The sequence below is a fragment of the Merops nubicus genome, unplaced genomic scaffold (assembly GCF_000691845.1).
Source record: "Merops nubicus isolate BGI_N331 unplaced genomic scaffold, ASM69184v1 scaffold11970, whole genome shotgun sequence".
Lineage (NCBI taxonomy): Eukaryota > Metazoa > Chordata > Aves > Coraciiformes > Meropidae > Merops > Merops nubicus.
Window position 1 is genome coordinate 53248 of NW_008584868.1, and position 23225 is coordinate 76472.

The following is a 23225-nucleotide window of genomic DNA, read 5'->3' on the forward strand; positions in this document are numbered from 1 at the left end:
TGACATTAATAATGAAGAAGAATCTCCTTCTACTTGGGCCTGAAGATCAGCTTTGGCCTTTGAGAGACTGAGCCACCTCTGGGCCTGGAAGACAAAAACGAAATCAGACAGTGCCCAGATTTACAGCAGCAAGTGGCTCTTAGTTACTCAGATGTCTTTGATAATGTGTCATCCAGTGTTGCTGGCAGGAATTGGCGTTTAGGCTCGGAATTCATTTCCCTCTAGCTGGAGAGAAAACAAAAATATCTCTTCTGCCAGAGCAAAAGGAGAAAGAGGTAGTAACAGGGAGAGAAATGAAACCAGACCAGGCACATGTAAAAGTGTATATATATGTGTACATATATTGCATAAACACGCTGCAAACATTAACAGAGAGAAAGTGCTGTTCAGAAGAAAACACAGTGAACACTCTGTTGTGTTCTGTACTTTTCAGCTTCAAAATACAGGAAATAAAGAGAATTTTTACAGTTTCAAAAAGGAGTTTACCTTGTAATTGGTGAAGAGCTTAAGAGTTGGTTGAGGAGGGATGATAATCAAAAGAGCTTTTTCAGCACTAAATTTTAGTCCAGAAAATCAAAGGGAGGAATGTTAATTGGTTTGTACAACATGATATTCTCAGTTCAGAGTAGCTTCAGCCACTCAGTGGTGTTTTCTCTCTCTCTCTCTCTCTCTCCCTTTTATAGGTTAAGTGACTAGGAAAAAAAAAAAAAAAAGGAAAAGGAAAACGACAAAGCTGCTTTCAAGTATTGAAGATACAAGGCCAGGATGAACACGAAGGACTCGAAAGCGGCTGAAGGAGGTCTCAATGTCACACTTACCATACGTCTTCTCATGCACGGCAAGGTGAAGCATTTACTATAGCCCCAGTGGTTGCCTGTGTGTTAAGTGAGTGTGTGCAGTTACCATCAGCCTGACAGCGGCTCCTTCTCTGGCTTGAGTCAAAATCACCATAGCCATGACGAAAAAATCCCCACTTGCATTTCAGGGCGTCGTACTTAAGTTTGCACTGCAGCCCGAGTTGATTGGAACAAACCCTGCCTCTAACAAACCCATTCTGAGCAGATCTGGCAGAAAAAAAAGAGTTCTTTCACTGGTAGTCAGCCAGATTTGGCAGCCCCTTGCATGAGGCTGACCTGCATACAGCTCGCAGTTCTCATCGTTTGCTGGACTACACAGGAGCTTTTTTAAGATAACAGGACGTTGACTTGTGTGAAATAATTGCCACAGAATTACTGTCTCTTTCTGTTGAATGCAAATGGGGCAGTTCCTCGTTATTCCAGTGTAGCATCTTACTAGAGCAAGCCCCCTGAAATACCAAGCTTTCCTCCAGGTCCCCCGTGAGTTTGTTTTGGAAGGCTGACTCTCATTTTGTTTCTGTCCAATGCAGCACTTAAGCATGCAGGTAAGAGTGAAATCTGTGCAACATGCAAAGTGCCAATTCGGTATTGTTAGACTTAACAGTCTGATAGCCATTTATTTTTGCCAGATCACAAAATGGGCTTTTAATTAAAAAACATATTTCATAGGTTTGTTTGTATTATTTGCGTCAGGCTTAATGAATGGATGTGATATGAAGGAGGAGGTTTTGGTTCTTTCGTAACAAGGAGCAGTAAAAAAAAAAAACCCAGAACATATAGATAAAAAATTCTGGAGATCAAACATATATATAAATCTATACAAGTGTTTTTACTCCTATAATTTAATAACTGAAAATATACTTACATTTAAAAACAGTGCACACTTTCAACCTATGGCATGAACACATGTATGATATACCAATAGCACAAACAGGAGACTGAGGTATCTCCCTCTGTATTTTGTTTATGGACCTGCTAAGTAGTACAAGGGGGTACAATTTACTTTTGCAAATTAAAAAACTCAGAAATTAGGTTATGTCAGATCAAATTATGTATTTTCTCAGAAGTGATCTAAACATTTTGTTTGATTTTTTTCCCCCTGAAATATTCAGCTTCAGGCAGGCATCTGATGTGTAGAATCTGCATTTTAAATAGGAATCTGTCAAACAAATTTAATAACAGTCTCTCTTACCAAACCCACCTAAAATCTGTATGCATATCTGCGCTCAAAATTAGGTATTATTGGTTGCTTATGCCAGGTTCTGACCCCAGTTCAGAAAAGCATTTATATCCTGGTCAGTATAAGCAGCCATACTGGTTTCAGTGAAATTCCCATGTGCTTAAGCATGAATTTAACTGCTGCTAGAAATCTCTGCTTCTTTCAGATTCATGCCTTTAAAGCAAGAATCGAGTATCTGTTATTTTTAGGACATTTTAGTTACACTATGGGCTAGGGGTTTATTTGAAACAAATTTCTTTTTTTAAGTCAGAAATGAAATTAGCTAATTTTCTGTTAAACATCAATGACTATGTGTGCAGCCACTTCTAACGATAACGAATGTTATGTGTCCCATCTCCAATGCCTATGTAGCCCCAAGGGTCTAAATTAAATCCATAAAAGCTAAAAAGTTCAAATTTTAAGTGGGAGTATACCATGTATCCTCAGTTAACAAGGCACGATGGGTATACTACTATGCTCTAATCATGTATCCTATTGTGGCCAAGTATTGCAAAGAGTACATTAAGTCAGAATTTATTCTGGTGATAGAAGTCATACTCATGGTTTCTTTCATGTCATTTTTGTGATTTAGAAATGATGAGATAGAGGAATGAAGGATATCTGAGTCAATATGAACTCAGTGTGAGGAGGTCACTCTGAAAACTTTGTGCCTCTGAAAAATAAGAAACAACATGTTTCTGGGCTCTTTAAGATTTGTTGCTATAATGGCATTGGTGGAAATTGCTGATCTCTGATTAGTATTTCTAGACAAAACAATTAACTGAAGCAGAGCCTGGGTTGTAAATAACTGGTCATAATGTGGAGAGAAGAGACAAATTAAGAGGTGTTTTTTTAAAAGTAACAGTAGCAAACAGGATTCAGTTAGATAATTTTAAAGTAAGGTAATTTTGGAGTTACTCATTTATTAGCGTGTTTCATGGAAATATGAGTGTGTATCCCCACTAACCTGAACTCTGTTTCTAAACCTTTATTAGCAGTGTACTTTTGCACAAGGAAGGTCTGTGTGCTTTGTGGTATTTACGTTAATTTTGATTGAAAGTCCATGAGTTGTGCTACTGCACTCAGTTATCTGCAAATCCTGCAGACTGAGGAAATTTTCAGTATGTACTTTTCATGTGATTTGTACAGGGGCTTTAAGTGAAGGATAGACATCTAAATGAGGCAGCTAAGCTAATTCTGTACCTTCAGACAGGAAAAAAATCAGGATTGGTATGAATGGCAAATCTTTCCAAGAGAGTAGGAAATAAAAAATCATCTTTAACAACAAAAACAAAAACCAAGTAGCAAAAATCGAAGACAACATTAGTGTCTGGTGAAAGGAAAACAAATGAGCACAATTCTGAGCTCCAGGAGACCCCAGGCCAGTGTCATTCCACAGGCAGGACAGCACCTATGCTTTATCTTGCTTTGGGAAAAGAAGTGGCTGAAGGTCCAGCTTCATCTTGCACAGTTATCATAGAATCACAGAATTGTTTTGGTTGGAAAAGACCTTTAAGTTCATCAGATCCAGCAGTTAACCCACCATTGCCAAGTTCACTACTAAATCATGTCCCTGAACACCTCATCTAGATATCTCTTAAATACCTCTGGACATGGTGACTCCACCACTTCCCTGGGCAGCCTGTTCCAAGGCTTGATAACCCTTTTGGTGAAGAAATCTTTTCTAACATGCAACCTAAATCTCTCCTGGAGCAACTTGAGGCCATGTCCTCTTGTCCTATCACTTGTTATTTGGAAGAACAGACCAACCCCCACCTCACACCACCCTCCTTTCAGGTGGTTATAGAGGGTGATACGTTCTCTCCTGAGCCTCCTTTTCTCCAGGCTAAACAACCTCAGTTCCCTCAATCACTCCTTATAAGACTTGTTCTCTAGGCCCTTCGCCAGCTTTGTTGCCTTTCTCGGGACACTTATGAAAATATGACAGCCCTGAAGAGAAACCAGCACAAAACATTTGTCTTTTGTGCAATGAATTAGAGGGCAGGTGTTAGTACACTACAAGGGCAGTGCTCAGATGTTCTTCACATCCACAGAGAAGCAACTCTCTCTGTTTGCAGGGAATTTTAAAAGCAAAATTAGGAAAAACTTGTTATGCAGATGTGTGAGGAGGGGAGGAGTCTGCCCAGGCATGCTGCATCATCCGTCACTGGAGGTTTTTAAGGATGAGTAGGACAACAATTAGTACATCCCATAAAGTTGCCGTGGCACTGCAGCCTTTGCTGCTTGAGATGTTTTTGAGTGAGTTATCTGAATGCTGCTCCAGAGGGCAGGAACAGAAGAACCTTTTGAAGCATGTGCAGGAGTTGGATATATAGAGTGTATTAAATAATGCAGAGATGCATTTTCATCTTTTATTAATGAGAAGGATGCACCACATTAAGGACTAAAGCTGCTTCATGCATTTCAGTAGAGAAAAACAGGAAATATGGGCTGGGGCTGTTTATGTTGCCCTGCTTCTGTATCTTCCATCCAATTCTTGCTGTTTCTTGAAGTAAAATAAGTAAAACCGTTGTGTAGGGCAGAGCTGTGAATAGATACAGATAATTTATTACCTTTGTCTACTTTAAAAGTAGAATTTCTGGGCAAGATTAGAATATTGCAGGGATTGCAAGATTTCTGCTTCCAGCAAAGGCAAAAGTGGCAGCATTTAAAAAGATCAGATGAACATTTTTGAAGGGCTTAAGGAACATGAGTTATGTGTGCCTTCGTGGGCAAACAGTCCCCAGCTGTCAGAGCCCTCCATAAGGAGAGGCAGAGCTCAGGCCCCAAAAGAGATGTGCCTTTCGTTTTTTCTTCCTTTTTAAATTTTTGTCAAAATTAAACTTCTCTTGTCTATCTACATGTTATAGGATCTTTGATGGAGCTCAGTGTTTCTCTTGTATCATTCCTTGCTCACCTTTTGCTGAAGTTTTCATTCCCCTGACTTGTGGCTGGGTTTTTTTCATGCTTACTGCCATGGGTAATGAGGTTGGAAGACACTGAAAAATCGTAGCCTTGCCTGCAGTTGTCTGGCAGTGTACCTTAGTACTAGACATCTGCAGTGCTTTTTTTCTAGTTCTCATCAGTTCATGCCAGGAAGAAATAAATATTGAAAAAGCACCCCCTTTGACTATACTGGATGATGATTATGTGATTCTGGACTGGTTTCAGTTTGTACACAGACTGTGTTAACAGACTGAAGAAGACCCTAAAAACTCATTATTAAAGGTTAATTTTAGATTAAAGCAAAAGTCTCTGCTTCCTCCCTTCAGTACAAACCTGCAGAAGTAAAAACGTGTTGTTTCCAAAGGCACTGCATGAAGGTGTGCATCAATGAAACCATGTTGGGTGCAGTGAAGTCTGCAAGAAGCTGAAGTACAGTATAATAATAAATTGAGCCTGAGGAATCTTTTAGAGAAAAGGGTAGGAGTTCAGAAATAGAAAACAAAATAGATTAATAAAATTAGATGGTTATGAAGGACAAGGAAATAATTTACAAGTAGGATGAAGGAGGGAGTGGAATACTGACAGGGAAGTAGGACTCTTGCCAAATGCTGAGAGGCGTAAATTGGAGAGTTGAGGCAATTAACTGGAAAAGGTAATTTAGAAGATACATGTTCAGTGAGAGAAGGAACTCTGGGAAGCGTAAAAGGCTGAGAAGCATTTGATGTGGCAGTGTGTAGGGAGTGGCACATTTGGGACATACTGAGTTGGAGAGGTAGCTATTGCAGCAAAAGTGTGTGCAATTTGTATGTATTGTGTTGGTGCGTTGTGGGGCAAAGAGGTAGTACTTGACTTACTGTTCTGGCACAGTCACAGCTGAGGTTCTGCACTCAGCAGCAACTGCTTCTCATGTGTGAGTCGCATTGAAGACTGAGCTGAAGGGGAATTCACAGAAAAATAACAAAGTTTTAGGAGGCCGAGGAGACTATCTAGTTTTCCTCAGACATTCACATAAATACCTGAAGAAAATAAATATGAGTGTAATAGAGTGTTGTTGTTTTGAGTGATGCAAATGCTTGTAGCTGGGAATAATGCAATAAAATATATTTTAAAAAAATCAATCATAACAAGGAAATTCTGAGAGAAATTCCTGACAGAGATTTTTATGGTGGTCTGGAAGCCTCCTAAGCAGATTTTAAACATGTTTGGGGAAGAGCAGCACATGTACTATGCAGAATGTACAATCTGCATTGGTGGAGGAAAGATATGATGGCTGAGTAGAGCTTGTCCTTCATCGATACCGTTTGCTTGATGATATGTTCCTTGTAAATTCAGCAGTAGTGAATCAGAAAAATGTTCAGGTTTGGACACAATCCTATGAGTGCCTCTGTTTTTAGCCACTAAACTTCTAGTGCTTCCAGCTTAGTTTTAGATGCCCTAAGGAACTCTGTCTCTCAGTGGTTTCAGCAGGATCAGTGAATGCCTCGTGGCACTGGAAGGACTCGTTACAGTGAACTTACATCCAGCTTCTGCAGTCACTTTCAGGCATGTTGGTCATTATTTTATGATGCTATATATATAATTTTTAACAAGAAAAAAAGAAAATTTAGACTCATTATGTTGATTGTTCAACTTAGTTAAATTGTTCAACAGCTTGAATATAGATAGAATAAAATCATGGAGAAAATTGACATTTTCATCAGTATAGGTAACGCAGTTCTAGCACTAGAGATTTCCTTTAGTGCCTGCTTTTTTGTGCCTTCTTAATCGCCACCTGAAAGACTGTAAAGCAAGCACAGAAATAATGCCCTTCTCCTTTCCCATTTTTAAATGTTATTTTTTATTTATTAAAATACAGAATGCAACAGAGTAGCTTTAAGAATCACCTTGTTGGTAATTTAATCCAAGCCATAAAATGCCAAACAATGTTTGTCCTGTTCTTTCTAGTTTCCACAAACCCCGTCAGGGTATTATGAGGATTGACTGTCCTGCCCACTGCTATTATAGTGCTTGTTTGGTTTGTTTTGCATTACTGTGGCACCTAAGAGTTCCAGTTATGGAGCAAAGCTCTGCATGCAAATACACGACACAAGATGGATCTCCTCATAGTGTGTTTGTAGTAACAGTTGAGAGGTTCTCACTAGCTTAAGAAAACCCTAACAGAAAGGGCATGTGCCCCAAAACTATCTCCACAGCTGAATTTTCCCACTTCCATCAAACGGAATTTCCTCATCAGTCCAGAGGTGTAATGAGCTGAGATTGCACAAGGCACATACATTACTCAGTGCTGCTGCTTCAGTATCACAGGCAGAAGGAAAAGCAAACGGATGAAATCAGATTTTGGGTTGTTTGTCTAGGTGAAGACTGGGGGGTTTGGTGTGAAACAATGTAAATTGGTGACCCACCTGCTATCGAAAAGCAAATGAGAAATGTCTATTGATACAGCTGCCAAAAGAAATGGTAGGTTGACCAGTGGAAGATTTATAACACTGGCGTGTCTACCTGAAAGACCATAATTTAAAGGTCCTCTCATACACTAACATGATGGTTAGCATGAGATGTGTCTCAGTAAGGGCTTGGACTGCAGTGCCTTGCTAAAATTAGGGCAGTCCACATCAGATAGTGATCACTGAGGTATCACCTAGGAATATGAGATCTCCTGTGTCAGCGATACTAATCCCACATAATCCCAGAACACAAATCAGACTTCTAGTTTATCTGAGGCAGCCGTTTGTTCCCTGAGGTAGACACATCATGTTTCCCAAACCTGACTTTACTTCCAGACTGTAAAAAATTCTGATACCCCACATGCTCCATGCAAATACATTGTGCAGAACATCTTCATGGGACAAGTTCCTGGGGTCTTCCATGCAAGCGCTATTCATGAGTTTATACCGTTATTGGCAACTCCATTCTCAGAACAAGGTGAAGAGAGAGAGTTGAGTCATGTTCTATGTCTTTATGAGCAGGAGAATGACAACTAGTGCTGGTCTAGCACTAGTTGTCAGCTACTTTATCAGTGCAGATGCTTTTTGCTGTTGCCAGGATCCCTCCTTGTCTCTTGACAGATGTGCTTCCCCACCATGGAAGGTTGTATTTCTTTTCAGTGCTTTTCTAGCAGGCTTTTTTCTTTGTAGAGTCCAGTCTACCTTACCCTTGTTCACAGAAAGCAGGTTAGTATGTACCAATCAAGGCATTGCTTGAATGAATTGCAGGCTTTAGGATGCTGCCTGTGCTTTGTCAGATGCTTTGGGGTGGAAGTATACATTCTTATATTGTTTCTTAAACAGGTTTTCCTTCTAGTCTTGGCTTAGGGCTTCTGCGAGGTTAGTGTTGATAACAGAAGCTGCATGTCCACAGTAATTGAGCAAGGCCTGTGCTTTTCTATGGTCCTGGAATAGCTACCTGGTATTTTTTTACTTCCTGGGACACAGTAAATATGAAACTCGCCTCACACTTAGAAAAATGATGGAATTGCACACATTGTTTACAGATCAAAGATTAATCTTTAAACCAAGGCTTGTTACCGTTTGTTAGGCCTCTTGTTTTCTTAACATGACTGATTTCTTCCTCTTGTTATTCAGAAGGCATACCAGATAACTGATTAGGAAATAGCTTTCTCCTACAGCCTGTTTTATATCTTTGTTTAGTCATTGCACCATCAAGAGCCCTGAGAAAGCCTTGCTTCACAGACTTCTCTGCTGCCACCATTGTTCTGCTGGTGCTGCCTTGCCCTCACCACAGACGATGCAAAATCCAGAAATGGCTTTCTGCTCTCTGATCAACCCACCACTCCCCAAGTGTTCATTAAGAGCAAAACTCATCCCATTCATGTGATTAAAAGGTGCAAATAATATCATATGATGCATTTCAGCATGAAAGAAAGCATCCTCTGGTTTTACCATTGCTTTTCCTCAAATTGTCTGCAATGAGTTGGGTGGTTGGCTAACAGTTTGTTTGATTGATACTGAGCAGTCTTCCGGTATTTGTTGGTGAGGATCACCTCTTGTCATGGAATGTTCTGTTGTTTTACCTATTTTATTAGAAATTACATACTAAAGAATCTTGTAGTCATAAATCAACTCATACCCCACCCCCTCCAGGCTTGAGAATTATTTTCAGGCTATCTAAAATCAGCATGCACATTACAATTTTTCCCAGTGTTTTTCAAAGTGACACTCTTGGGGCCCAAGTATGAGACTGTCCTGCTTGAGATACAGTCACCTGGAGATAGGACCTTTAAAAGGTGTTGCCTGGACTGGGTACTCAGCGTCATCTGAAACACAGGCCCCTTTGATGAATCTTCACTATGAGGGTGGTGAGATGGCTGAACAGGTTGCCCAGGGAAGCTTTTGATGCACCATCACTAGATGTGTTCAAGACCATTTGGATGGGTCTTTGAGCAACCTGGTCTAGTTGGAGGTGTCCCTGCCCATGGCAGGGGCGTTGGAACTAGATCATCTTTAAGGTCCTTTCCAACCCAAACCATTCTATGATTCTGTGGTAATCTAGAGAGATAAGCACCCCAAATTGCTGTCATTTCTTGAAGGAAAGTTGATATTTCATCTCTTCAGTGCCTGTATGTATATGCTGACTTCACACACAAGGATAGGAAAGTGTGTGTGTGTGTGCATATGTACCAGGGGATGTTGGCATGCACACACGTGCAGCTTTTCAGAGGCATCCTGTTCATCCAGCACAGTTGCTGTGGCATTATCTGCTTCTGACAGGTGACTGTTTAAATGCTGAGGCCAAGAAGCATGAGTAGTACCTTTAGCTCTGGCATCGTTCTGCCAGGTTGCCTGGGACCTGTCTTTCTCCCTCAGCTTCAGTTTCCTTATTTATAACTTTTTTTTTTGTGCTCTGTTTTTCAATCAACTGTTGAAATGCAATTATATGAAACCCAGTAATCGTTATCATATAACTTATTTTCCCACTGTGTTTATGCATAGGTAGTTAGTCAATAAATCAGTCTGAAATTGATCATAAATACCTTTAGCTCATATTCCTCAGCACTGGAAAACAGCAAATAATTCAAGAGTTATTAGTGTGTTCTAGTAGGCAATTATTTGCTAGGACAGATAAATCCAACTCCTATCTGACCTGCACTGAGAATGAATTTGACATCAGATGTAGGATTTCTTTCACCAAACTTCAGGTATGCTAGTGTCAGTCTAGGCTGCTTCTACTGCAGATGGAAAAAGATGAAACCCTTAGGAGTACACTTCTTCCCTCCTCTTTTAGGAACAAAATATCCTCCGTTATCTCTCCCTGGACTGCAGATGAGGCTGTGTGCCTGGCTTACACTAGACTCCCAACTTTTAATGAACTGATGTAGATGACAGACATCCCATCCCTTCAGTTTTGGGCAGTTAACTACAGCCCAGTTTGGTGTCTGGCAGATTTAGAAAACATTTTCTGAAGAAGATAAAGCCATCAAAGTAACCTTGGCTAGAAATATCGATAAAACTTGAGTGTCATAAAAATGATGTTAGGTGTCTCATTAAGCAGTAAATGTAGTTTAGGGTGATAGAAGAATCTATATGAAACAAATATTTGATTCTATAAAGAAACATTAAACGTTTGGTGAAGCAGCATTTGTAGTTTGGAGAATGAGGTGTAAACAGTCTTCTGATTTAATGTGTCTGAAGTAGGCTTCTCATCATAATTAAAGACATGATCTGTTGTCACCAGTACTTACAGGAGCTTTCCTAGAAGCAGCTAAGACCCAAAAAAAGTCTGAAGTAACCCATTTAAAACCGTTCTAGATGTGAAATTAACATTTCTTTTTCCCCCCTCACCTCTCCCTCACATTTCCAACCAGAATCCCAGCTCCCAGTGCAGAGGGGGAGGTGGCATTTGCTTGCTGTTTTGAAACTGCCTCTGTATAGAATAAGCTTTAAATTCACCCTTTGTGGAGGGGAAGGTCTGAAGTACTCCACAGCATGACAGTGACATTTGCAAGCGTGTTCTAAGGAACTGGTCACCAGTCTTCTTGAAATATTTTTTCTCACTGGGATTCCCACTGCTTTTTTCCTGAGTTCTTTGGCAGCTTGTACTCTCTGGTGATAACAAGGTGATGACCAGAGAGGCAGAATTCCTGTCCCCACTGAAATCAATGGCAAAACTCCCACAGACTTCAGTGGAATAAGCAGCTTGGGAATCCTAATATTTCATGCTCTATTCCGCTTGTTTCAATATTCCAAATTTCCTTGTTTGAAATGCACCATCTTTTTTACTAGGGCTACAAACAGTATATTGCTTTTCTGTTTCCAAAGTGAAAGTATCTTTTACCATTTCTAAGGAAGATAACTTTATTCTTTTTAGCCATGACCCATCCATATGTTTCTGAAAGAACAGCATCTGTCATTAAGATCCAGGATGATCAAGTGCATTTGAACAGATTTCATGAAAAGTTTATACTGGCAGAGCCGTGCAGGTCCAAGACCAGACCTGCAGCTTCTAATGAAACTTCAGATACATAAGAACTGAAATTATACTACAGCCTAAAATACAGTTGTTTGCCTGTAGTAACTGAAATGCAACATGCTCACCCACAGCAAAAGGTTCTTCCACCTCCCAGGTATCTGTTTAATGAAAGAAATTATTTCTGAAAGCTGGGGCTCAGAAAAATGGGATAAGCTTTCAAGGTAAAACTGCTGAATGTGCAGACTGGGCAGACTGGAGCTACTAGACATGAGGGGTTCCCAAAGCTTATTGTCATTGAGAATCTTACTCCCTGTATTGTTTAATCCCATTCAACGGTTACAGGCAGCTTGGCAGAGTTACAGGGATAATATAAAAAAAAAAAATAGTAAGATCTTAAAAGAAATTTGGGGTGTCCCAAATAAGCGCTAACAAAAAAGCTGCACCTCTTTAGAGGGCCTACACAGCATGCTGCTGTGGCTGTCTCAGCCATGGCAAAAGGCATGACCTAAACCCACATATTAAGAGACACAAGACAAAACTACAGCAAGTCTGCTTCATTCATTCCTCTTCTCACAGAGCTGCTTCTTCACATGTTGTGTGCAGATGTGCAGATGTCTCACAGTTCCAGATGGACGCAGGAAGCTTTAGCAAGAACAGTTGCACAGCTGTGACATGTAAAGGTCTACTGTACATCAGCAAACAGAATTATAAATTTGTAAAGCAGATATCACTTGTAAGATCTGCAGTGTCTGTCTGGACAATATCTGCTCTCTGGTCAGTACATGCAAGACAGCAGAGTTTCATCTTGGAAGAGCAGTAGGAAGGGAAATAGAAAAAGGAAATGAGAAACAGAAAAAGAAAAGTTTGAAAATAAACCTGAGAAGAGACCTTACTGAACTGAGAAACTTTGTGGCTAGTTCAGCATTGACTTCAGTGGTTATGAGGGGCCATGCTTGAAGAATCACAAACCCATGGAGGCTGGAAGGAACCCTAAAAGGTCCCCAGTCTGACCTCCTGAATCAAGGAGATACCATTGGAGCAGGTTGCTTAGGGCCTTGCCAAGACTGGGTTTGGACACTTTCAAGGATGGAGACTCCACAGCTTCTCTGGGTGCCTGTTCCAATGTCCAGTAGTCTTCATGGTAGAAATATTGAGTAGGAATTCGGTGTGTCAACTTGCCTTCCTTACACTTTTCATACACTGCAACAAAATCCCCCCACAACTTCTCTTCCTAGGAACAAACTAACACAGTTCTTTCAGCCTCTTGCTCACATGTCCTGTGCTCCAGTCCCCTGACCATCTTAGTGGCCCTGCATTGGATTTACTTTGGTGTGCCCTTGTCTGCCTTGTACTAAGAGTCCAGAACAGGACACGGTCCTCCAGGCATGGTCTCACAAACACAAGGAGAAGACAAGAATCATTTGCCCCAGCCTACTGACCACACTCCTGCTAATACAGTCCAGTAGTTGTCTGATCAGGAATGCACTGCTGATGTGCTCGTATTCATACTGGAGTTGTGCATTGGGACCCTCAGGACTTCTGTAAAGCCAGTTTCTGTGTAGCACGCTTGGCCCAGCTTGTCCTGCTGCATGGGCTTGTTCCATCCCAGACATGGGAGTTTTTATTGACTTTGTTCTGCTCCCTGAGGTTTCTCCCAACCCATTTCTTCAGCCTGTCTAGGTGACTCTGAATAGCAGCCTTTTCCATCAGTGGAACCGGACTGTTCCCCTGGTTTGGTGTTATATGCAAAGTTGTAGAGAGCACAAAGGAACCGTATGCCAAAGTTCTCCATCGAGATAGGTCTTCTCACTGAAAGTCTTTATGTGTTGTGAGCAGGATATGAGCAGTTGCAAGCACAAGTAGCTTCATATTATGCATTTATAAATAACCTCTGGTGAGAAATAGCTCTCTCAAGGTGAATGCAGAGTGCAGTTAGTACCACTTTATCATGAGTCCATCACTGGATAAAGCAATGGAGAACAATTTCTTAAATCTCACTCTGGACTGTGTTTCAGGATGGGTCAAATTTAAGTACCTAGACTGGAGGGGGGATGACTGTATGTCGTAAGTCTGGGATAAATCAGCCATGTGAGACAGTCTTTAACCATGGAAGTAGATTTCACAACATGAATACAAGAGAGGATTTTTCTTTCCTTTAGCTGGTCTCCTCTCCATCAGATGATTTTCAGTCTGATGCCACACCTGTGTGGTTTGTGTAATATGTCCAGACCATTCATTTTAGAATTATTAGCTCCATTAGCTGTTGGTTGCAATCACCAAGCTTTTAACCCTTGGGATGTGACCAGAACTACCGAATTGTTCCCTTATTGTATGTTTACAGTCACATTTCTCAATATTTTCTGTCCCTTCATGGAAGAATGTGAGAGCCCAGTAGCAATTCCCAAATCCGTAAAAAGTGATTAGCAATTATTGTTCTGTAAGTGCTTAATAGGGAGATTAAGACAGGCCACCAGGTGTTTACACAACAACAATCGGTGGCATGGAAATTCTGCTCTAGCTATTACATGGTGTGAAGAGGGTAAATGCCTACCCTCAGAGACACCAACAATTATTTTGATGCTTGTATTATATCCTGTTTTCTCTAGCAGGTTGTGCAGTTCTACCATTTTTGAACTTTTCTTTCCCTAATAAGGGTTTATGTGTGTTTATAGTAACAGGATTGATCTGTAAGCACAAGATCAGCTTCTGTTAGAGGTATTTTGCACAATCAGTAGATTGCAAAGCCACATTTTCAGTCAACCCCTTTATACCTAACACAGCATATTTGTACACAGCAAGAATGGAAGGGAGCTATGCTTCACGTTTCAGGTTTGAAATAAGCAGTAATGAAATAGAATAGGAGGAGAGCAAATGTTCTTCTGTAGTGAAACGTATCATTCACAGTGTCTTTTTTCTTTCTTTTTCAGGAGGTTGGAAGCATTATTGGAAAGGTCAGGAAATTACTTTCTTTATTTTCGTGTCAAAATATTGTATATCATTTCACTTCATCAGCCATGGCTAACTTTTTTTTTCTGTTTCTTTAACAGAAAGGTGAGACAGTTAAGAAGATGAGGGAGGAGGTAAGAGAAGCCTTGATGTCTTTACTTGTCTTTCTTTCCAGCTCAGAAAATAGGGAAATGCAGTGTGTGCAGACCGACACTGCCATCACGTGGACAGCCTGACACCACTATTCTTTGCAAGTGGTGGTGTACAAATGTGGTGGCCTAAATTAAATATTGTTGTTAATGTAATCTCCTTATCATCACGGCAGTCTGGAGTCTTTCGTTCCCATAGCAATATGTGTGCTGCTGTCTTACCTCAAGAACAGCTTAGCAAGCATGATTCTGTGCATCAAAACCACTGTATCTTTCTTTAGTGTACCAACACTGGTCCTGCACATGGCTTGGCCTCCTATTGGAGAGTTTCCAAAATCTGAAACCAGTCATTAGAGTGATACTGTATGAAGTTTGATGGTAGACGCAAGCTTCAGCAGAGCTGGAGCCAAACTTCTAGAAACCATGGTATCCCTCTGCCATGTCTTGGAAAAGCCTTAACTTTTCATCATTTTGCAGCTGTGAATAGAATGTAGACCTGCAACCTTTGAAAAGGTTGTAAACACACAACAGCTTACTAAAACAGGGCCTGCATAAACCTCAGTCTCCCCAAGTGTCCACAGGCTTCCTTCCCTGCGACAGAGCAAGCTCCACTGTCTTCAGAGCACTGTGCCCAGAGGGAGGTTACAGATTCACACATGTCCTCCAAGACAACACATCTTACCTGAAGATCCATGTAATTTTCCTTCTTTTAAACAAGTGCTAAAAGCATGTCAAAAGAGAAATCCTACTGTTTGAAACTTTAGGAGTGCAGAGTGTAGAGAGGATGCCTCTGGTTCTGGTAAATCTGCAGTACATTACCATGTCAGATGCTTTGTTGCTTGATACTCCAGTGGAAGGTCTGTGGCAGGAAAATCTCAAAGTATATTTAGTTTATATTGGTGAAATCCATCTTTTAATATACACAATAGGGAGTTCATTGTCAGGCTGACTGAGTTCAGACTCCTTTTTTGATGATAAGAGCTTTCACTTATGTTTTCACGCATAAGTACCTTTGCTAAGACATAAAAAAAAAAAACAGCAATCAAAATGTTTCCAATATAGTAGGCAATCCTACCAGTTGATTAAACACATTTTTGTTTAATTATTAATTATGATCATAGGCAGATATCTTTGTATATAAATTGAATGTACAAAAAGGAAACCATCATTGGAGAGTGCTTCTGACTTCTGAGTTAAATACCTTAGAGTTATGATCCCTAGTTAGTTTTTCAAGATAAATATCAAACACTCCTCTACTCCTGAAAACTTACTCTCATGTACTCGTGGTCACAAGAGGCTTTTCTGTTTAGTTGTTTGGTTGGGTTTTTTTTTTAAATAAAGGAATTATATGTATCTTTTTATCAGCCCAGGACTAAGAGGTTGGCTATGTGTCCAAGTGATGATAACATGGTCTTCCTTTAACTGACTGCCTTTGTCAGTACTTCTTTAACAGCAAAATGCAACTTTATTTTGACTTTTCTGACAGATGTGACAAGTGGCATGCCATCTTTTTGGAAGAAAATGCAACTCTGTCATTGGGGAAATGTCAGAGACAACTTCAAGTCTAAAGAAAAGCACAAAACTCTCAGTCCTGTGACCTGTGGTCGATAACTCCCTACACAGATACAGAGGCCACCACATAATGTTTTAATTGCTGTAGTTCTGCTTTGGCTGATCGTCTATTGGAGGAGTAACATCTATGCATTTTGGATGCCACCAACCCATGGCATAGCAGTCTTTCAGACAAGCTCCCATAGCTCTGGTTTCAAAGGAAGAGCCATGGTATGCTGGAGGCAGCCATAGGAAGGGCCAGCCTGCCTGCTGCAGGCAGCTCTGCCCATCGTGGCACTTGGTGTGCTCCTTGCTAGGCAGAGTCCCATGACCCCAGGTTCATGTGGGGTGGTGGCAGCCAAACATTGCCACCAGCATGAGTGAGCCCTAGGTGTTGATCTCCTTCCTGATCCAGCACTGGTGTTTGATGAGGGCAAGTACCACTCTGGTTGGCCTGTCAGAAGAAGTGCTTGCTGCCATTTCTTATCTATGAACACTGAGTATGTCTGCCCGCCAAGTCCATGGCAGCAAGATTTTTCTGTCGGTGGTGTTTTGTTGTTTTGTTTTTTTTTTTCTTTTGTTCAGTTGCTGACATATGGAAAAATACAGAATCTTGCTGTGACACTGTGATATGAGCAGCAGTGTGCACATGAATAAGGGTGCAGACACACAGCACACTGGCTGATTCATGGTAACCCTGAAGGCAAAAGGGTCAAATTAACCCAGGTTATCTCATGTTTGCTACAGGCCCAGATCCTCTAGAAGGTCAGTGCCTGTATATGCATTGAGGCCCCTGTGACTTCTTAGGTTGCATTAGCACATCTCCTCAGGAAAAGTGTATTGTGGGTCTTACCTGAACTGGATTTGATCATTGCCTACAGCAAAATCTATTTAAATATTTTTTCATCTAGCTTAGAGGTGTTCTCTGCACCACCACAGTGGCGTGAAGGAGATCAAGTATCCCTGAGAGCCATCCTGGCTTGTCTCCGAGACTTACTGTTTTCTAACTCCTTCCACCAGGCTCCTTGCCTCAAGGAGATGACAGTAACACTGTGAGTGTTGCCTGTTCTACCACTACTCCTTTAAAGGCTTGTTCAGTGCATATTAACTGACTGCCTTCACATGAGACACATCTATGAGGAACCTTCTCCACAGTGCAGAGCAATGCCCTAGCTGGACAGACCAAGCCCTACCTTTGGGTCCCCAAACCAGAGAGGTGCATCTTTCCTGGGACATATTGATGCTCCCTGGAGACAACAGCCTTGTCTGAATTCTGAATCTTCATCCTACTTAAGGTTAAGCCTGCAAGAGGGAAGGAAACAGACTTGATGACACAATTGTTTGTAACTTTAGGTTCCAGAGGCACAATTTTCATTCTGCAATGAAGGCTGTATAAGTATTTACCAAGGTAGATTCCAGCTTCCTGCAGTTAAATTAATTTTTTGAGTGTGATCAGCTTATGCTAAAATTATATGATGTTGGGGCTGCAGTTGTAGGGGAGGGAATTAGATGCCTCAAGATATTCCTTCCCAAACTATATCCCTAATCCTATTTAGTTGACTCCCTGGGAAGTATAAATGTGGAAAAAAAAAACCTGTTTGTTCTTTTTGACAGAGTGGTGCTCGAATCAATATTTCAGAAGGCTCCTGTCCGGAGAGAATTGTGACAATAACAGGCCCAACAGATGCGATTTTTAAAGCTTTTTCTATGATTGCACTAAAATTTGAAGAGGTAAGCAAATATAACATGTTTTTTTCTCTCTTTGAGTTGAAATATAAACAATGTTTGAATTTTCTCATGTTTGCTTTAGTGTTAAATATGATTTGTTTAATGTTCTATTTAATAGCAATGAAAGTGGTTGTATTTTTATAAATGCTTTTGGCAGTAATGCCGAAGAAAAATAATGGGTCAATTTACAAGCTGTTTGATCATTTCTTTTGGGTTTTGGAGGCTTCAGGGAAAAGCAATTGCTACTAGTAATGTGCAATAATGGTAGGAAAAATGTGTTGGAAAATTTCTGATCCCATTGTGGGTTTGATTTGAAAAGAATAATTGCCTAACTTTCAGCTCTGTTTTTATGCGATTCTATTTGGTATTGATGTAAATTTTATATATGTGTCAAAATTAATATATAACTCATTTAACTAGAAAACTTTTATTTTAAAATATAAACTATATTATTACCAATTACCATATTTAAAGCTCGGCTTTTAAAATTAATTAAAATAAAGGCACTAAGGAGGGGAAGCAAGAGCTGAATTTATTGTAGAATAACTGTTCTGTGTAGATATGTAACTAAAAGGCTGGAATATCCTCAAGGTCCATGGACCAACTACAATTAGATATGGTCACCATTTGAATGGGAAACATCACAGAAAAGATACCAGGCTACGGAACACAAACTCTGATCGCTCAGGAGAGGATTTAATTCTCTCTACTTTTAATAATCATACATCTCATCCAGGCATCTCTCCTGTCCTTCCTGGAGACAGAGGCCCCTGCAGAAGGCCATTCACCTTCTCTTTAGGGAAGAGCCTGCAGACAGGTAGACAGAATCACCTGCAGTAGGAGAAAGATGCTGTGTCTCTTCATCAATGGTTAAACTAGAGGGATGTGAATCCCTTTCTTAAGAATACTCATGTCTCCACCACATCAGTAAGGTTAGTCTCCACAGCTCTCCATAGCACTGGGAGATGCTGGCATTGATGGGAAATGTCAGCGTGCCCTGTTATTTACTCATGATTGTTCATTTTAAGAGCAACAGGACTAAGAGAGACCTTGGGTTTCATCAGATACAGTTGTCTTCTAACATAAGCAGTATGTCTTGCAACTTGACAGCATGACAAAAAACTAGTTAGATTTTTTATATTTCCTGCTATTGGATCTACAACCTCAGTTCTCTGATAATTAGACACCTTTGTTTCACTCCTCACCTGAATTTACTCAGGAACTGTTTATACATCTTTGTTTCTATGCCAGCAAAGGCCATTAGTTTAAATAATTCTTCCCTCTCCATCCCTGAGGATTCCCCTCTTAGTTATATTTTTAGAAACCAGTTTTATTCACTCAGACCCTTGGTTTTGCCAGAGGAAGTGAGCCAAGCCCTGTCTTTCAGAGGATGTGCTAACCATCCCCCTCATTCTATGACTGTAGTAGTCCCTTTCTACCTTTTCCCAATTTTAGTCTGTATTAATGTGTGTTAATTGTAGACAGGTTGTAAATGAAGTTCCAGAAGGGCTTATGTGATGGCACTAAGAGTCTTCTGTCCTGGCTGTCACGCTGACATATCCCTTACCACTGCTAGAAAAGCCTCACATCCCAGTGTGCTGTGCCTGGTGGGTACCCCCAGATCCTACTCAGGTGTTTTCAGTGGGAACCTCTTTGGTCTTGGCAGACATTCCTGTCAGCCCTCAGACAAATGACTTTTTTTTTTATACTGCAAATATTGATCTCATTTATAGAGATTTATCTCATTTATATTTCTTCAATCTGTCATGGTTTTCCTTTGTGATCTTCCTTTGAGATATTCTAATCACTCAACATGTTGATAAAGTACCCTGGTTTTCTGGCATGCTATATTTTATAAGGATGCTAACTTTTCCCCTAACAGTTATTAATGAGCTAATAATGATTTTGAGGTTGAATACTGCAGAACTGCACAAGTAGTTGTCTCCAGCCCAATTTTAAAACCATCTGTTGTCAACTCCTTCTCAGCTTTATCTCCTACCCATCTTGGACCAGTCCCTGTTTCTTCTAGCTTATGATGCAGCTTTGTGCACAGTACCATACCCTCCAATCCATGGAGACTTGGAGAGAGCTGTCTCTCTACGAAAAAATGATGCTCTGCTTAAGGCTTTATCCTGAAAAGTGCTGAGGGACTCATTAACAGAAATAATCCATGCCAGTTCCCACCAAAATGAGTACCCAGAGGAAATACCACTGCATTTCTCATAAAATCATCGAACACTGCACAACATCAGGTCCCCACCCCACCACCCCCCACCACATTGTCTTTGAAAGTGCTGTAGCAATAGGCAAAGAATTCTGAAATCCAGGCATCTGGCTTGACTTGATGCATATTTACCCTTGCAGATTTTAGAGGGTAGTCTGGACTCTTCATGTGGATGTTAGCAAAGGGGTATTGGTACTCTCTGCAGATAAGGTGCTGTGGTTATATTCTGAAATATCTGTATTTAGTTTTAATATAATTGGCTTCTCATATATTTAAAAGAACAGTGGTAAAGAAAAATCTCTCATATAATGTTAGGTTTACTATAATTATTCCTGTAAATAAAATGAGATAACTGTAATGCTTTGGAGGCAAAATAAAGTACTGTTCCAGGTATTGCAAATGAGCTAGCTACAAAATGTGTATCTTTTTGCTGAAGATTTCCCCAGCCATTTAAAAAATTGAAAATCGCAGAGCAGACAGTGCCTGGCCCAGTTCTGGTTATCGCAGCTACCTTCAAGCAGGCCAAAAAAGATGTATGTGTGAGACTAACAGCTTTAGGGATTTTTTGGTATTTGTTATGCATGCCCACATGAAGCCCTTGAAGCCTTAATTTCAACCCTACAATTGAGTAGCTGGGGATAAGCAGGTCTAGAAAGACTTGGGAGCCCTGGGATGCTTTTTTAATGTTAGCAAAACTCTCAAAATGCATCAGAAGGTAGAAAAAGACTGGGAGGAGTTTTTCCTGTGTGTTTGCTCTGCAACCTTATATCACTCTGCTTTGACAACCTTCCTAATAAAAGTTGATTTTCTAGAAGAGTGATGTTGAGTTTATAGGCTAGTAAGGTAATTACATAAACAACTGAAGTGTTCACTGCAGAAGACAAAGAATGTTGCTAAAAAATGGCACTAACCCAGGCAGACCACTGGGCTAGTGGTCTGGGAGTTGCAAGAGAGGACATTTTACAGTAATTTCCAGACTGCAGGCTAGGATCCAAGAAATGCAGCTGTAAGTCCACTGGTGAGTGGGGCAGCTAGGTGTTCAGGTATAAATATGCATGATCCACTTAAAGCACAGTTAAGCGCTGGAAAAACCAGCAGACACAGCTCAGTGGTCAGACCTTTTCCAAATAGAGAGAAAAAGTTTTGTGGAATTCTTGTTCATCTGCAAACATTTATGAAGAACTTGCTCAGCTCTAGGAATAAGAAGGAAAGAAAGACTTAAAACTCATTGAGATGGTGCCTTTTTTATAAATACTAACTCCTACTGCTACAACTAAGCTAAACCCTGCAGTGGCCATTACCAAGTGAGGAGCCACCTCACAGATTCGTTTTACTCACTGTGGAAATTGGCAGATTCAATATTTCATTTAGAAATCAGTAAAGAATTTTGGTAAGTTTGTTTTTTTTTTTTCCCAGAGGTTGGGTAGATTTCTGAGCTGCCATGTTTGCTTGCCTTGGGAAGCCTTAAGACACTATAACTCTGGGATGCCAGGAGCTGCAATGCTTCAACACTGGGAGCTGGCTCTCCCACCACTTCCAGGCTCCCAGTTAGCCCATCCTGGCTGAGGAGCACAGGCAAGCGGGCAGAAAGCTGTGCAAAGTCCAGCTCTAGTGTCTGCCAGAGCCCTGAGGGAATGGGCACAGCGCCAGAGAAAGTTAGAGGTTAAAGAAATAGAATCTCCCAGTTGGGAAGACAACTGTTCTGTAAGAAAGTCTCCAACCATCCCTACGTGGGAGCCTGCAGTTCTGGAGGGGATTTGTTTCTGCTCATTTCTCTTTTGTTGTTTTTTTAAAGCTGAACCAACTCCTTTATGCACTCCACGCTGCTGATCCTCTGTGTTTAGATTTTGATCTTTTTGAATGAGAAGATAAAGATAATAGTGGTTTCCAATTCTTGTGAAGTGCTTTTGAAAGCAGTGAGTGCAGTGAAGGCTTTGAGGCCAGGCCACATACGAGATGGAAGCAAGAGACATTATCAGGGTCATACGAGATGGAAGCAAGAGACATTATCAGGGTCGTGCTGGGTGGCTGAAGAGGGTTATTTACCTACGTCTGAATTATTGTGTACCCTCCACCTGACAAAAAAGTGATATAGTGAGATGGCATCTTCCAGCTGAAAAATTGGCATGACTTGAGCTTTGTTTCAGGTACATGGGTGCTGCAAAATTCTGCTATCCCTCTTGCTTTGGCTTGCAATCTCTCACTGACATGGGCACTAAACAAAATGTGAGTTACTGGCTGGCAAAGAAATTATTTGATAGCTGTCTTGTAGCATGCAGCAATGCCTCATTCTGTCCAAGATTTTTTTTTTTTTCCTCTTTTGAGCTAAGCAAGGTCACACTGAGCATCACAAACGCTGCAGTGCTGCAGGAATCAGTGCTGGTATCACGGAGCTCCCACGCTTATCCAACAAGGCGTGCAGAGTTGTTTGAAGTACAGGGTGTTGGTTGGTTGGTTGTTTTTAATTTGGGGTCCTGATCACAATATATACGCACTTTTTATATTTTTTAATGAGTGTTAATATTGATGAGAAGGATAATAAGGAAGCACATCAGTTCTGTCTGCTGGAACTCTTGTGTCGTAAATGAGTTAAATGAATAATGAAATATATGTTTTCTGCCATTCCTGTCCTAATCTTTTGGGTAGCATTTCTGCAAAGGATGGAATAGCTGTGCCCTGCACAGATGGATGAGATGGTCTTTTTAGCTTGCAGCTAGCATTGGCAAACCATGTTGAGAGTCTCATGAGTTGCTGGACAAGTGTTAGGCAGCTTGTGGTTTGTTTTTGTGAACCTGAGTGCTCTCACAGCGTTCCATCAATCAGTGGGAAGATCAGCATTATCTTTTCATCTGATGAAGACATTAGAAGGGCTGTTTTATCTTGCCTAGAAGATTCTCAATTAGCAAAAGGTATTTAAAACAATGTAAACCCTGTGACAAGTAGTATACTGAGATGCTCATGAAATCTGGTAGTGTGGTCTCATTGGATAATTAGATACATGGGTACAGGTTACATTACCTGGATACAGATAATTGCTGTTCTGCTGAGCTTCTTTTACTCTGGTTACATAGCTGTGATGGAAAAGATTTCAGAAATTATGTAATACTACAAATACTTATGGATCTGCTACAAAAGAGAAATTAAACCTGGGAGGCAGCAAAATATTTATCGAAACGTTT

The 23225-nt window shown here is 40.6% G+C and overlaps 1 protein-coding gene across 1 annotated transcript in view; it reads left to right on the forward strand.

Annotated features, from left to right (window-relative positions):
• Positions 1-696: 696 nt before the first annotated feature.
• The window catches only part of LOC103778086 (poly(rC)-binding protein 3-like), a gene marked incomplete at its 3' end in the record, with an annotated part of 35847 nt that continues 13318 nt past the window's right edge, over positions 697-23225 (forward strand). Inside the window, exons 1-4 of the mRNA XM_008945660.1 lie at positions 697-843; positions 14376-14399; positions 14496-14528; positions 17709-17825. Coding sequence (XP_008943908.1) covers positions 766-843; positions 14376-14399; positions 14496-14528; positions 17709-17825 — 252 coding nt within the window. The remainder of the gene's footprint in view (positions 844-14375; positions 14400-14495; positions 14529-17708; positions 17826-23225) is intronic.